The sequence below is a fragment of the Sardina pilchardus genome, chromosome 4 (assembly GCF_963854185.1).
Source record: "Sardina pilchardus chromosome 4, fSarPil1.1, whole genome shotgun sequence".
NCBI lineage: Eukaryota > Metazoa > Chordata > Actinopteri > Clupeiformes > Clupeidae > Sardina > Sardina pilchardus.
Window position 1 is genome coordinate 14554767 of NC_084997.1, and position 15952 is coordinate 14570718.

At 46.9% G+C, this 15952-nt stretch overlaps 1 protein-coding gene across 7 annotated transcripts in view; it reads right to left on the reverse strand.

Moving 5' to 3' along the window:
• Positions 1-15952, reverse strand: part of caska (calcium/calmodulin-dependent serine protein kinase a) — a 194653-nt gene that overhangs the window by 26171 nt on the left and 152530 nt on the right. For 3 of the 7 annotated variants that reach the window (XM_062534283.1, XM_062534282.1, XM_062534280.1), the window contains exons 11-13: positions 13858-13979; positions 8432-8509; positions 4026-4106 (exon numbers count right to left, since the gene is read on the reverse strand). In XM_062534283.1, coding sequence (XP_062390267.1) covers positions 4026-4106; positions 8432-8509; positions 13858-13979 — 281 coding nt within the window. Of the gene's footprint in view, positions 1-4025; positions 4107-4997; positions 5043-8431; positions 8510-13857; positions 13980-14732; positions 14751-15952 lie in introns of all 7 variants that reach the window. The other 4 variants (XM_062534279.1, XM_062534281.1, XM_062534277.1 and 1 more) reach the window with 3 other exon arrangements.

Here is a 15952-nt window from a genome sequence, read left to right on the forward strand (position 1 = left end):
GAGGGAGAGAGGGAGTGAGAGAGAGAGAGAGAAAGAGAGAAAGAAAGAGAGATGGCAAGAGAAGGGAGAGAGAAAGAGAGATATAGGGAGAGAGACAGAGAGAAAGACAGTGAAAGAGAGAGACAGAAAGCGAGAAACTGAGAGAGAGAGACTAGAGTGAGAGGAGCAGAGCCCAGAGTAGAGGGAGAGAGAGAGATACAGACATGGAGAAGAGAGAGAAAGAGAAACAGACATGGAGAAGAGAGAGAGAGAGGGAGAAGAGAGAGAGAGAAATACAGACAGCAAGAAGTTATGATAGGAAAGGAGGAGAGCAGGAAAGGAGGGAGAGAAAGAGAGAAGGGGGAGGGAAATGGGGAGAAAGAGTGTAAGTGTGTGTGTGTGTGTGTGTGTGTGTGAGAGTGGGAGCAGTGGTCCTGTGTCCGTTCCCTGTGGAGAGGGGAGTGACGCTCAGGCCGCGCTAATGAGAGGGTCATGAGGTAGCCTGCACTGCACAACACTGCTCTCTAATCCCCTGTCAGCCGGGCCTCACACACACACACACACACACACACACACACACACACACACACACACCTCAGCTTTCAGAAAAACAAAACATAAAGTGGACTATGAAGGCCCCAAACCTTAGCCTGCACAACACACCCACACACATATGAACACATTCACACAGACCCCCCACATACACACGTGTGGACATACACACATTTACACACACAGAACCTCTCTCTTTCTCTCTCTCTCTCTCTCTTTCTCTCTTTCTCTCTCTCTTTCTCTCTCTCACACAGAATTGCAGGCATATCTACAGACAGACAGACAGACATACACACACACACACACACACACACACACACACACACACACAGTAAATAACTTTTATTTGGAGCATAGGTAGCCTGCGCGACAGCTCAAAGGCTGAGAGGAAATGGCTGCTGGGATCCAGAGCACTGGAGGGGACTTACGCTAGAACAGACATCAAAGAGGGGACACGTCCCACAGCCACGACTGATCTCATCACTGACCTTTCAGCACTCTAATACAGATCACACACACACACACACACACACACACACACACACAATGATGCATAGAAAGATGAAATCATAAAGATACGCACAACCCTTAATGCACGGATGCGCACACACACACTGCAGGGAAGCAGTCGCACAGATGTGTTACGCAGATACACAAGCCAAGCACTTACACACACACGCACACACATACACACACACACACACACACACACACACACACGTACGTACGTACGTTCCTGCCCCCATCTTAAAGGGGTGGAGTTTGAGCACTGGCTCCAAACATGTCCAGTTCCATCAGACCCTTCCTGCTCCTGCTCTGCATATTTCCTCTTTGCTTTCCAAGTTCATTGCACCACAGCTCACTCTGCTCCAAAATAACTCCCACCAACATCCACATTAAGCCCCAGACACACACACACACACACACACACACACACACACACACACACACACACACACACACACCTACATACCTACCCCCCCAATCCAGTATCAGCAAAAAGATCACCCAGCTAAAAGTAGATAATTTCACTAACAGCAGAGGAAAAACAAGACAAACGCTGTTCTTTCTCACCAGCTTGACAGATGGGTGGGTGAATGTGTGGTGAAGAGGTGTCCACAGACAGAGAGAGAGAGAGAGAGAAAGAGAGGGAGAGAGGGAGAGGGAGAGAGAGAGATCCACAGAGAGAGAGAAAGTCTTGAGATCCGGTGGGTCCTCCTCTGGCAATGAGAATGGCGTCCAAGCCAAGGACAGACTGAGAATGTAGCAGCCAGTACCTGACGGTGCCTCCTTCTTGTACTCCCACCCACCCTCCTTACACACACACACACACACACACACACACACACACACTGCCCTGTTACCCTCCCACCCTCCTCTCAGACACACACACACACACACCCACCGCCCTGTTACCCACCCACCCTCCTCACACACACACACACACACACACACACACACACACACACACACACACACACACACACACACACACACACACACACACACACACACACACACACACACACACACACACACACACACACACACACACACACACACACACTGCCCACTCTCTCCCTCTCCCTCTTTCTCCAGTTGATCAGGCCCAGTTAGCTCTCTTTGGCTCCATGAGTCCAGGTTGCACAAACTCGAAAAGGTGAAGTCACCTCCTTGGCCCTGTTCCTTCCACAGTCACCTTTGTGCGTATGACCACAGCCATTCTCCTGCTCATCTAAACCATGCACGCCCGCACACAGACACAAACACACACACATATATATAAACACACACACACCTACACGTTTAGATTCTGTTTGTCTCATGGATGTTACACGGTTCCACACTCTTCCCCCGAAGTATCAGACAGCTGTTTGCTTTGCCACTTCAGACCACTCTCCTTGCCTGCGACTGTTCTGAAGTTTTTGTTGTGTTTTGCCCGTGACGGATCCTCTACTCTCTGCGCAGACTGAATAATGATCCCGACTCCCACATTGGCTCACAGTACAAAACCTGCTGTTCTTCCCAACACTCCTTCATCTGGCGACGCACGGGCCATAAATCCGGATCCGACAGCGATACCGCTTTATCTCCGCGTGAGAGATTATGTGTGGAGGATGCACCATGAAACCGCCATTTAAAAAAAAATTCAAACTCGCAGTGAAGTACGAGATATCTCCTCCGATGTCAAGTGGATATCTTTACGTTGAGTGTTTATTTAGTTCTATTTCACACAGATTTATTTTCCGCACGGTTGACTACATCAATTCCTTCCTCTCCCAATTCCCACCGTTGTGTCTGCGTTGGATGAGAACAACACCTTACTTAACATCTCTCCTCTCCTGCTGCCTAACGCAATCGCTTTCTCCTTCCTGCTAACTCCTCAGTGGAGGTGATTAAAGAACACGGGCCTCTCGTCATCACAACACACGCTCCTCGGCCGGTCGTTCACACTCCTTTGTGTTTCGTCACGTCGTCTTCTCGTTGATTAATCCCTCCCATCTCAGCCAGCCTTTTGTCCAGACAAAAGCCCCGGGAGCATATTAGCCATTAACTGCTCTGTGTGGTTGGAGCGTCTGCTAGCTGTCTTTCTAAAGGGCGAGGAGACTAATTGATCAGAGAGAGAGAGGATTACAAAGGCAAAGGCAGGCCCTGATGAGATTGAGCACTCGGGGAAGGTGTTGAGTGTGTTAAAGTAGCAGGCGCTAAACTGGACTAATGAGGACGCTACAGTACGTTTGCCCAGGTTTCCATGGGCGCTTAATCAAGGTGTTCAACTCATCATCACTGGGGAATTTTGTCACTTTACTGATGTGTGAGCACACACACGCACACACAGACACACACAAAGACACAGACACACACACATACACACACACAAGTGCACAGATACACACACACACGTGCGCACACACACATTTCTTTCTTTAGAGTCATCAGAGCGCTTCCTTTCTCACCCTCTCTCTTCCTGTCTATCTCTCCTCATCCATGTCTCCTTCCCTCCTCACTCCTCTCTCTCTCGGCTGTTGTTCCCCCTGAGAGTTGATCTCGACGGAAGCCAGAGTCAAATTTGTCTCCAGGTAGCGCCCACAGGCCCCCATGGGACCTATTTAAATAGAGCTGCAGCCTCCACTGACAGACTGGCGTCTCTCTCTCTCTTTCTCTCTTTCTTTCTTTCTCTCTCTCTCTCTGTCTGTCTCTCTCTCTCTCTCTGTCTCTCTCTCTCTCTCTCTCTCTCTCTCCCTCTCCCTAGACTGTGTGTCTGTCTCTGAATGCTTCTCATCTTGCAGTTGAAGTTTGCAAAGAAACTCGGCAACAGACCACACGATGGAAAAAGATAGATAGTTCAAATGCCTATAAAAACACCCACACTAGATGATTATCAGATAGCTATAGATACTGTTTGTCTCACTCTCACCAGATGGCTATCAGACAGTTATAGATAGTGCTCAGGGTCTCACTCTCAGCGTAGTCACACACTCACACACACTCACCATAAAATGTGGCTGAGTAAGGATCCTTCTCAGCTCCTTGGCATCGCCATTTTCTGGGTAGCAGGAGATCTCTTCCAGTACCTGGGGAGGGTGGAGTAGAGGGGTGTGGTTGGGGTTGGGGTTGGGGGGGTGGGGTGGGGTGGCGGAGAGACGTCATAGTTAGAGTTACATTGCACGGCCATTCACACTTGGATCTCAACTCCCACCTACACATGACAGCGCTGTGATACGGGGTCACCTCGTAGGACGATCGGCGCTGGGACACACAGGCGCACACGCTCCAGCGCATGCTGCTCGCCCCGACCTCAGTCCCCGACTACAACACGACCCCCGCCCCCTCCCCCCTGTCCCTCTACCACCCCCCCCCCCCCCCCCCCATCCCAATATTCACTCTGGCATACCTCCCAAATCCCCCCACATCAACCAATCAGCACTTTCCTTTCTGAGTATTCCATAGCCCTCCCCTCCCCACCCCTCCCCACCCCCCCCCCCCATCCTGGGGCCACATTCTGGCACTGGCTCTACAGAGTTGCCTCACAGCCCACTGCTGAATGTGCAACCGCGCGCCGAGACGCAGAGCCCAACAAACGCCGGCCGCTCTTCCTGGAGATGGCGAGGCCGCGTCCTCGAGAGAGCACTTGAACTTGTCAAAATAGATCACCGCGCTCGGACAAGTCACACGTACCTAAGACTTTTACACACGCCACATAACACAGTAACCTACATTCGGGTTACGCACATACGCGGGCTTACAGTTTCCCCTCACGGATGGCATGAGGCCCCTTACAACCTGCGCTGCTTGCCTGACTGTGCGCCGTGGGTAAACCCCACAGTGTGGACCAAGGTTGATAGAGGGACAAGACAATGACAAAAAAGAAGTGGAGATAAAGGTGTTTAGAGAGAAAATCTTGATTGTTTTGTTGAAAGAAAAACAAACAAACAAACAAACAAAAAACAAAGGATGAAGCTTACACAATCCAGACGAGTCAAAGCCGTGCCTGCTTCGTCTTCAGCGGACTTCTCGGCATGAGAGCACAACACAAGGGGGGGTTACACACATCACAACAGGCTGGGGTTTGAGAGACAACACAAACAAACACACACACACGCACACACACACACACACACACAAGACTTAAACGTCCAGAGGAGAGAAGCAGGCCATGATGGGACTATAAAGTGAATGGAAGCGCCTCTACGGCCACCTTTCCCAAGCGTCCCGTGGTTCAGGGGATTAGAGCAGGTGTGATTGGTTTTGCCAGTAAAGGGTTAGTTTCAGCCCGCCGACGGTGATGTTTGGTGTTAGGTGCGGCCTTCAGGAGAAAGAGCCCCGTTGGGTGGGAAAAAAAGAGAGGAGTGTAGTTTAATGGAAAAAGTTTTTTTTTCGAAGGTGCCTGGAATGGTCAGTGGTGAGGAAGCAAAGCGAGTTACTCAGAAGAAATGGTCCGTACCGAAAGAGAAATAGAAATCCAAGTGAGGTTTTGATTGGCAATGTAGTATGTTTTTTTTTCCGTTGTCGTTGTTTCAGACACTGAAACTTCAACTTTTGCCTGCATGTCTTCGCAGATGGACAAAGCCACAGCAAAAGAAATCACCAAGACAAACAAACACCTCAGCAGCATCTGCGTCGGCTGTGACCGCTTACACCAAGATTGGCCATCTCAGTTTGTCCACCACAGATATTTTCCTCACATTCACTACGAGGAACTCTATCTGCTCTATATTACGGTTTCCTGTTATTACCAATGAGTTTGCAACCACTTTACCCACCATGCATTCTATAGCTTTGAAAACAAACAAACAAACAAACCAACTAACACCATAAAGTGAGATCTGACTCAGATCTCATGAAAGGATGCCTGTTGCTCATGAGAACATCTCATTTGTAAACACGCCTTCTTTGAAAGCTGAACCGATCAGGTGCGTATCGTTTCATCTGTGAGGGGTCGCAGTGGGACGCCTTCTCTGTTCGAAAAGATACCCACAATGTGTACGTGCACATCCTGCTACACTGAACAACAACGATGACTTCTGGCAGATATTTAGAATCGCAGAATGACTCAAAAAGAGAGTCTTCATGTGGTTTAGAGAGGGCGAGCATGAGAGAGAAAGAGAGAGAGAGAGAGAGAGAGAGAGAGAAAGAATGAGAAAGCGGTGACCTACATATCCTCTCTGCTATGGCTGTGTGTGCTCAGTCTCTGGTGCTTCTCTTATGAGGTGCGGGTCCACGGTGAGACAGGTTCTGGGGAGGGCCTCAGACTAATGTTATTTTCCCCCGCCGGCCGGCCCAGCTGGGCTTTTCCACATGCCTTTTATTAACACTTTTAATTGGCGTTCCAGCCCCAACACAAGAAAATGGGAGTCCCAAAACACACACAGGCGCAGGCGGGCGCGCACGCACACACACACACACACACACACACACGCGCACACACACGCACACACACACTTTACACTTCAAGTCTCAGAGGCACTAGATCGGAGTTCATGCAGACGGCTAGGAAAACAGAAGGGACTTCTGTTGGGTGCCGGCTCACGCCTTCGCTCTCAGCGCGGCCCTTTCTCTGGAGAGACACGCTTTCCGCCGCTCGAACTCACCGGTGAAGAAAACAGGCGTGTGCTCACACACACACACACACACACACACACACACAAACGGTGAGACCGGTGGGTGGTGGCGGGTGGTGGTGGCGGTGAAGGGAATTCCAGTGGCATAGAGAAACAACTCAATCCAGAGACCCGGCGAGACACTGCGAAACTAACTCGCTCTTAAGAAGCAGTGGCACCGTTTGACTGGGTCACCAAAAGACGAAATGCTCAAACAAATTGCTACCATGTGCAGAACTGTGAACAGCATCCACACACACAAAGGGTGGGCGGGCAAAGTTGGGGGCAAAGTTGAAATCAACGCCATTTTTGTATTATGGCACGATTGACTTGTAAAGGGCACCTCGTAAAAATGCACGGGGGAATTGTAGCTTTTTGATCATACAGTGATAGGACTGCATTAAATAAAAGTCTGTATCGGCCACTGAAGGCTCTTCACACATCCAAACAGCAAAAAAACTCCAGCAGCCAGCCAAAGGCTCCCCATCTGGTGGCCATTACATGCAGCAGGGGAAGCCTCAAGCCTGCCATGTGGGAGCGTACAGCACAGGGCACCGCGTTAATCTCTCACCCAGTTCTACGAGTGGAAAAGAAACAATCAGGGGGGCGGGGAGGAGCCTCCGTGCCCCAAACCCCACACGGGCCCAGTGCCCACGGGGATCCAGCTTTGAGTTTCTTGAACCCACTCTCCGTCTCCGTCCCACTCATTTCCTGTCTGCACTCCACTCAGAAGTCTTAGAAAAAGAAGAAAAATACTCCACTCACAGGTGATGAAGCCGTCTTATTTCAACAAACCCTGACATCACTGCTTCTCAAGGATGGAAATTAGCATCAGCCAATGCTGGTCAAATATGAAAGCGGCGGGTAGATTTCATATGCCATAGATATCATATTCATAGATTTCGCATGTACTACGCACCCATACAAAAGCCCATTTGAAGGTCATTCCCATCTGAGGATGATGTTTAGATGAGATCCACGGCATAACTAATCTGATCTACTGGTACTGTACGTGAGTGCCAGCGGCGCTAATGCTATCCCCGCTCTGTTGTTAGCATGGCGACAATGTTGCTCAGATTAGGTGAAGAGAAAGGAATGAAGTTAATAGCCCAAAGCTGTGAAGCCCCCCCCTGCGACAGAACCTCTCTGATTAGGAGGACAGAGGTAGCCGGCCCGGCAGCATGCTACAGAAACACCAAGTGTGTGTGACAACATCAGCTCATTACCGACATCAATACAGGGGAGAAACAAACACACTCGCTATAAGCATTAGCTAAACAGTAGGACTCGGAGCGCCCTCATCATGGTCTGTCTTCACAGTTCACCCCATCAGCTTCTGCAATTACTGAGCATCGCTCATTATCTGAGCTATAGCCTAACTGAAAAGATTACACTGATAGTACTAGATCAAGTGGTAAAGGTTTGTGAGAACTTTCTGTCAGTCTATATGAAGTTACAGTCACAGAGCTCTAAGCACCAGTTTATAACATGCTTCAAGTAATTTACATCTCTGATGCTGTGGTAAATACTTTAAAAACATAAAGGCATTAAAGGAAGCCTTTAAATGGGTCAGTTTTGCCTGTGCACTGACTAAATGTGTGCCTAGTCAATCTCCTGCTCAAGCTCTGTTGGATAGAAGCAGCTGGGACTCAACCCTCTACAGCTCCCTGACTCTGAATCAGCGGATCAGTGCTCTGCGGGTGGGTGGCTGGCTGCACTGAACTGATCTGAGGACAGACTTGAGGGACGTGGCCTGAGATGGTCTAAGGAGGTCGACTGCCCAGTCCAAGACCGCTCACCTCTTTGGCTCTCTGGACTGCGTCACTCGGCGGGTTCCTGATCTGCGGAGAAGACTTGGTGTTGATCTTGTCGTACAGCTGAAATAGACGAGAAATAACAAAATAAACATTTCATTAGCGTTAAATAACCAAAATAACAAACATTTCATTATGATTACATAATAAAAAAATAACAAACATTTCATTCAGGTTAAATTTTTTTTTTTTTTTAATACATTTTGCTATAGTATAATAGTAAATGCTTGCACACACATTTCCTGAAACATACACATGAGCATGTATGATCAACATGTACTCATCTGCACTCTGTAATCTGCAATTAACATCATGTACTCTTACACTTACACAACCACGCTTTTCATCTAACCAGCACTGAAACACACACACACACACACACACACACACACACACACACACACACACACACACACTCAATAAAAGTCAGAGCAGTCGGTGCAGTACAGCCTCTTCATTTGTGCCTCATCAGCCATAACAGATGATGCATTCTAGTCCAAGGAAAACAGCACACAGCCAACACTGAACATCACGAGGTGATCTCCATGAAGCTTGGGATGGCCACAACCCCTTTCAGTCTGACACGCACATAAATAACAAATAAAGAACAGGGAAACTCTCACTCCACGTGATAAAATAAAATCACATTCTGTTTCAGTGGCTTGACCATAGAACAAGACCACTCAGCTGGCCCATCAATATTGTGGTGAAGTATAATGGTCCAGTGGTACTTCCAGGCACCAAGTTTTGCTTGGAGATTTACATACAAAACTGTCCTCTCTTGGGTGCAACTGAATGACTTGCAGAATACGCTACTTACTACACCGCACGCACACAAACTTCATCTTAAGTATGATGAGACGTAATTATAAATCATATAAAACGCATGAAATTAGATTGAAACTAAAACGTTAAGTGATCAAAATGCTGCGCTGGAACATACTGCTGCTATATATAACGGCATGCTAAACATGTCAAAAGTTCTTAATCTAGTGCACATTCAGCAGCATCACTGAACTAAAACTTTTTACAAAAACGGCAACTGACATTTTCTGTTCCAAAAGACACAGCACTAGAAAAACAGGAAGTGTGATAGCACCATCTGACACTGCTGGGCTATCTTTCTAAAACATCTCTGCAGCTACAGGAGAGACCCTTGCACAGATGCTTACACCGAACAAGGCCAGCTACATTCACTGAATCTCTATGCCATGACTAAGGTAAAATCTTCAAAAAGATATACAAAGAAACATTAAGTTATGTGATACAACTCAAAATGTCATTCAGACCTCAGCTTCAGTTTTTCATGGGCATTTCAAAATTGATAGCGTTTTGGCTTTTATGAGATCTAGGTCTTTGACATAGACAGTCAAACACATTCAGCCACTAACAGGTTATGCTCCCTGCACCTTTTCAGAAGACTTAGCAGGGATCTCCCCTTCCTTGCAACCTTACTGATAGACCCACAATTCTACCAAAATGGCATGTGGTTTGACGCTTAGAGTTCTGTTTGTCATTGTCAGGAACAAAACCGCTGCGCGGCGGAACACCACAATGACTTCACATTTGGACGCAAAGGACGAGAAGTTCCCTACCTTGACAACTCAAATGTCAAACTCTTATGACGAAGGCTTATGCTTGTTACTGACCTCAATGCAATGCAAAAGTAGGGGGATACTGGACCAAAGGTCAGGTGACCCGAGGTCATAAAGCGCAGACTTGCTAGTAAACGACACCAATAACGTGTTGCATGCAAGGGAACTGAGGAGGCTCTGGCTTGTAAATGAATCATTTTAACCCAATGTGGCTCTGCTCTGCACTCATTCGAAAAAGACCCCAACCACCAAAAGGGCAGCGAGGAAACACGTCACAACACTACAAGAAAATGTGCACTCAGCAAAGAGACTGACATTCAAAGCAATTCATCAGAAGTACAGCAGAAAGCGAAAGGTAATCTCGCACCAGGAATAAAACAACCCCACATATCTCCGCCGCTCAGTTGCAGTGTGCAAATCTGCAATTCCGATGGATTCTTTCACAACAAAAGCCAGTTGAACCTTAACAATGAGAGAAGGGAAAACGCCGCGGCAGCACTCACCGACCAGCCTCCCTCCACAGCCAAACTCCACTTGGGACTTTTACAGCCAGGACCAGACAGCCGCTCCAACACCAACACCAACAACATCCACTGCTCTCCCTATCCTTGGGGTTACAGTATAGGAACCATGGCGCGTGCGTGTGTGTGTGTGAGAGAGTCTGTGTGTGTGTGTGTGTGTGTGTGTGTGGGAGTGTACGCAGCAATGGAGAGTGGCAACACAACGTCTTAATGTCTGGGCCGGTTTCAAGAGATGGGCAGATAGGACCGGAGCCACCGCTCTGAAAGCGGGGGCTGACAATGGCGGCCATTGTTCCGCCTCTCTGTTTAGAGCACAAGGGGGTCTCGGCCTTTTCAGTGTCTCTATGGGACGAGGGGGTCTGTATTCACAGACAGCCTCCCGGGGGCAAGCGCAGTCCCCCATGCAGCAAGAGGAGAAGGAGGTGGCAGTAGTGGTGGTGGCATTCGGGCCTCAACCTCCTCCACACACACACACACACACACACACACACACAACCACCGTCTCCGGTTGGTACCCATTCACAGTGTGAGCCTTGCCAAATGCCGGAGAAAGGCTCCGTCAAATAAGATCTCCCTCCACACAAACCGAACTCACACTCCATACAGACTTCCACAGCTGTGATCGTTCACACACAAACACACACAAAAAAAGCTCATGATGCGTAGCGTGTGGCCACACAAAAACTCTCTTTCACGCACACACGCTTTGTCTCCCGGGTGAATACTTTATGGGCTGCTAAAAAAACGTCACAATAATCCGCTAAGTGCTCCAGACACACGCTGCTCAGGGTAACACTGTTTACACTGTGCTGAGATGCTGCAAGACAAAAAAACACTGAGATCCATTATTCAGCATTACTCTGGCTGTCCTTTGGAAAAACAAAGTGGTGCGTGACTTGTCAAGCGTTAACAGAGCATTCGCAGAACGTTACATCTCGTTTCACATTCCTTCTGTTCTGTACGATTGGCCACCAGGTAGAGTCCATGACTACACAGGATCTCAATATACCAGTTGAGGTGCACCACCATTGACGCCAGTTATCTCTTTCATCCTCTCCGATTACTCCAGTAGCGGTTACTTTATCAGCTCTCATACTACGTTCATTGACTACTGACTACATTGACTATTTTACATAAACAACAACAACAACAACAGCAGCAGCAGCAGCTAAAAAAACATGAAATCACTATCAAATGGCAGCACAATTAAACTATATTTAAACTGTTAGACCGACACCAAAGTGAAACATATAAAGCTTTCAATGATCAAACTAACACCAGTTCTTTCACAAATATTCCTATTTTTAACACGTCTCTCACTGATCTGGTAATGGATGACTCGAAGCATATTAGATGCCAGTGTGGTCAGAGGACCATATTGGGGATCACGTGTTAACCACACTTTCCATTCTGAAGCAGACAGCCAGTGACACTTTCAGAAACCCCAAGAGGCTTGACTTTGTGAGGAGCCAATGAACTTGCAGGGAACTTTATGGTTAGCCCATCATGTGTTTTGTTTGTGCTGAACATCTTCCCAAAAAAAATGATCTTCCTTCCAACCACAGAGCCGAAGGCCCTTCATTGTTGATCTACTGCATGTACTTTGCATGTAAACTTTAATAAAACAGTGACGCAAATTTGTCAGGGCATGCAAGTGGTCAGTGGCAGACAATGGCTACAGAAATAGCCCATGACCTAACGCAATCCCCTGTTGGCACGGAAATAAAGCAGGGTTCAGACAGACTGAGGAATAGAGTGACTGAAGAACAAAAACATAGATATTCGACCAATTTTCTTTCCAGAGCCTTAACATTGTTCCCTTTTCCATGTGATCATCCAGCTCTGTGGTAAAAATCCCAGAGTTTTCCTGGAAGCGTGGGAACTCTGCCTTGTGACTGGCCTGGCTCCATATACAACTGAGCTTATGAGGCATCTTTATCTTCACACAAAGGGCCACACACGCAGACACAGACACACACACACACACACACACACACGCATGCAGATACACATGCGTGCACTCTCACACATACACAGAACAACAAACACAGATAGATACAAACATACACACAGACATCCCCCTGATACACACAAACACATTAATGCGCACACACACACACACACACACACACACACACACACGCACACGCACACGTGCACACACACACACGCACACGTGCACACACACACACACACACACACACACACACACACGTGCACACACACACACACACACACACACACACACACACACACACACACACACACACACACACACACACAATCTTCAGCAAGAAAACCAAAAACCTAACCATAGCCTTAGTGTCATTTCCCTCTTCATATCTGTATACTTTTCCCACAAGCAGGCTCTGATACACAATCAGGGGACAGTGTGCAACCAGACGCATCTGCTGTGCATATTAACCCGTTCTGCTGTGAGGCACGATCTCAGTGGCAGAGTGCCCGGCGGCCATATAGCAGGGTGAGGTGAGCACCTGAGCAGATCTAGTGCTGATCCGGAGTGGGTGACCGACTGCACTGCCGTGCCGTAATGAATGAAAAAAAAGCCAGACGGAACTGAGACGGAAAAGAGAAGATGGTTTCCACCACCACAGATTTCCACTTCTCCTTCCTCAGTTCACTGTCATTTTCAGTTTTTCATTCTCAATTTCTTTCATTGAGTTTTATTGCCACTATTTATACAATACAGGTTTACCACTGAAAGTTTAAGTCTACTTACTGTAGTTGCATCAGGCCGCATTGCTCTACAGTATATTGCAATTGTTTTTGCTTTGTTTGACTCTTCAGGACTTCAGTCATCATTTTGTGCCTTTCCTGACCTCACTTGCTCTTGGAGTTTATTACTGCACTTTAATCCACCATGGACATCTCAGTCATTCTACATTCTACTGACACAGTATGTGCACTTCCCCCAGGAACAGACCGTTGTTTCCCTTATTGTTTTGCTCTTCGTTGTAATACTTAATCTATTCTACATTCATCTGTTTTTGTTAAAACATTAAAAACAAAAATGTCAGATGGTGTGATTATTTTCCCCTGTGTCTGAGCTAACTGACTGTGGCTAGTTTATGGATGTGGACAGTCAGGGGCAATAAACAAACCACAGAGACACACACCCTGCACACAAAAACATTCCGTGGCATTTTCTCTTCCTGGGTATAGCTTAACACTGCAATGCGCAGACGATAGTTCAATAAAAAAAAAGGACCAAAAGCAAATAAAATAAAATAAAAACCGGGTTAGCAATAAAACCAGCCAAGTGTGTGTGACTCACGTCCAGCAGTGTGTGGAGGTGTTGGTCCTGAAAGACGCTGTGCAGGAAGTCCAGGTCTTTCTCGCTGCAGTCCGTTAGGGCGTGGATCTCCTCCAGACTGTCCAGCACCTGGGATACGGCTCCTGAGGGGCGAACACACACACACACACACACACACACACACACACACAAACACACACGCACACACACACACGCACACACACGCACACGCACACACACGCACACACACGCACACACACGCACACACACACACACACCGAGAAATGGAGACCCATTTATATACATATTCAAAAAGGTGTGCCAACACACACATGCATGGACTCAGTCACACATGACCACCACAACAAGAGAAACACAGACACGTGGTTACAAACACACGCAGAAAAGGCACAAACACACTTGGACAGTGACAGACATGGTTTGTGGTGAAAACATGGAAGGTACTGTATGTAAATTAACACTACGCGCAAATGATTAAAACCATGCAAATATGACTCAGACGTCTCTGGATGTACTCTAATGCACAGTTATAATCAGATGCCATCTTTCAGCTACAATAACTGTTGAACTACAGTGCTCGTTTTTGAACTCAAGAGCGATGGAAAAATTGGTGTCAAACAGTATTGTGAACATCAAGCCATGAGAGAGTCTGCTGCAGGCTTGTCAGGAAGACTCAAGCAGAGCGAGCAGTGCAGATTGGCTTGGCCTCTGCTATCTCTGGGCTACAAAGCACCTCCTGATACGGAGAGGAACATGACCTTGTCAGAGGGGCACTTGACTTGAGTCAAGAGAGGAGAAGGAAGCAAAGATTTGGGGGAGTGGAGTGACATGGAGGGGAGGGTGTGGAGGATGGGTGGGGGCAGTAAGATACGTACTCTCGGCAGCAAGTAGTCCTGCTCAGGGGAGGCAGCATTAGGGCAAACGACAGAAAAAAAAAGTTATCAAAAAGATGCAAAGCCAGCATTAGTGAAGCTCTACGAGGTAAGAGAAGGCGTGAATTGGACCTGAAAGCATTGACTTTAAAAAAGAAAGAAAGAAATGAGCACATCGGAAAACAACATTTTTGTTCAATGAAAGGTCCTGCCATGCAAAATCCATAAATAAACACAAAAAAGGAAATACAACAAAACAAAACAAAAAATCTATAAGGACCACATCAGGGGGAACTGATAAAAAAAAACCTTTGTGGTGGTTCCTGTAAAAATCATGTCTGATCTTTTTCTTTTCTTTTTCTTTAGGTTGTTTATGGTTTTTTTCAAGTACAAATACAGACACAAAGGATAGTGATGTGTGTAATATATGGCTAAGGCACAAACATTTGAATTGTACCACAAAATTGTACTAACAAAATCATGTCTGATCTAAAGGAAAACTTGATAGCAATCTCTTGACGTCATTTCTGCACAAGCCAAAGCCAGTATAAGAAAAGAAATATAAAGAACATGACTCATATGTCATGTATGGGTTTTCAGTCACACTCGGTAACTGAGGTTGCACTTCCGAAAAGAAGAAGGAAGCCAGAGGTCCTGTCTGAAAAACAGGAAGACAAAGACAGAGAGAGAGAGAGAGAGAGAGAGAGAGAGAGAGAGAGAGAGAGAGAGAGAGAGAGACAGACAGACAGAAACTCTTGCTTCATCATCAGGCTGAGGTTGTGACTTCAGTGTGTGACTGAAAGTGGCCTCTGTGAAGCAAGATGCTAAAATAAAATCTAGTGTATTCAAGAGAAAGCCTGATAGATGACAGGACCGCAACTATTTTGGGTAAAGAAGCGGTGAAGACAGAGGAGGGCAACCTTTTTTAAACGGGGGTTAAATAAGGGCTTGTGACAACCCCCAAGGACTGAGTTATTATAGCTTTACATCGCCTATGCATTCTCATTAAACTGACGTGTAGTCAACCAATCAACCAGTATATTAGCTATGATCTACTAGTTTTATATCAAATCCTTGCCTCTCTTATCTCCTGAATTAACTCCATAAAAAATGGTGTTATCATATCTTAACATACCACTTTGTGGTAGGTCCTGACACTTAGGCTTACTGTGGCATGGTGATATAACTGTTAACATGCATTGCTTATAAAATTCATTGCACCA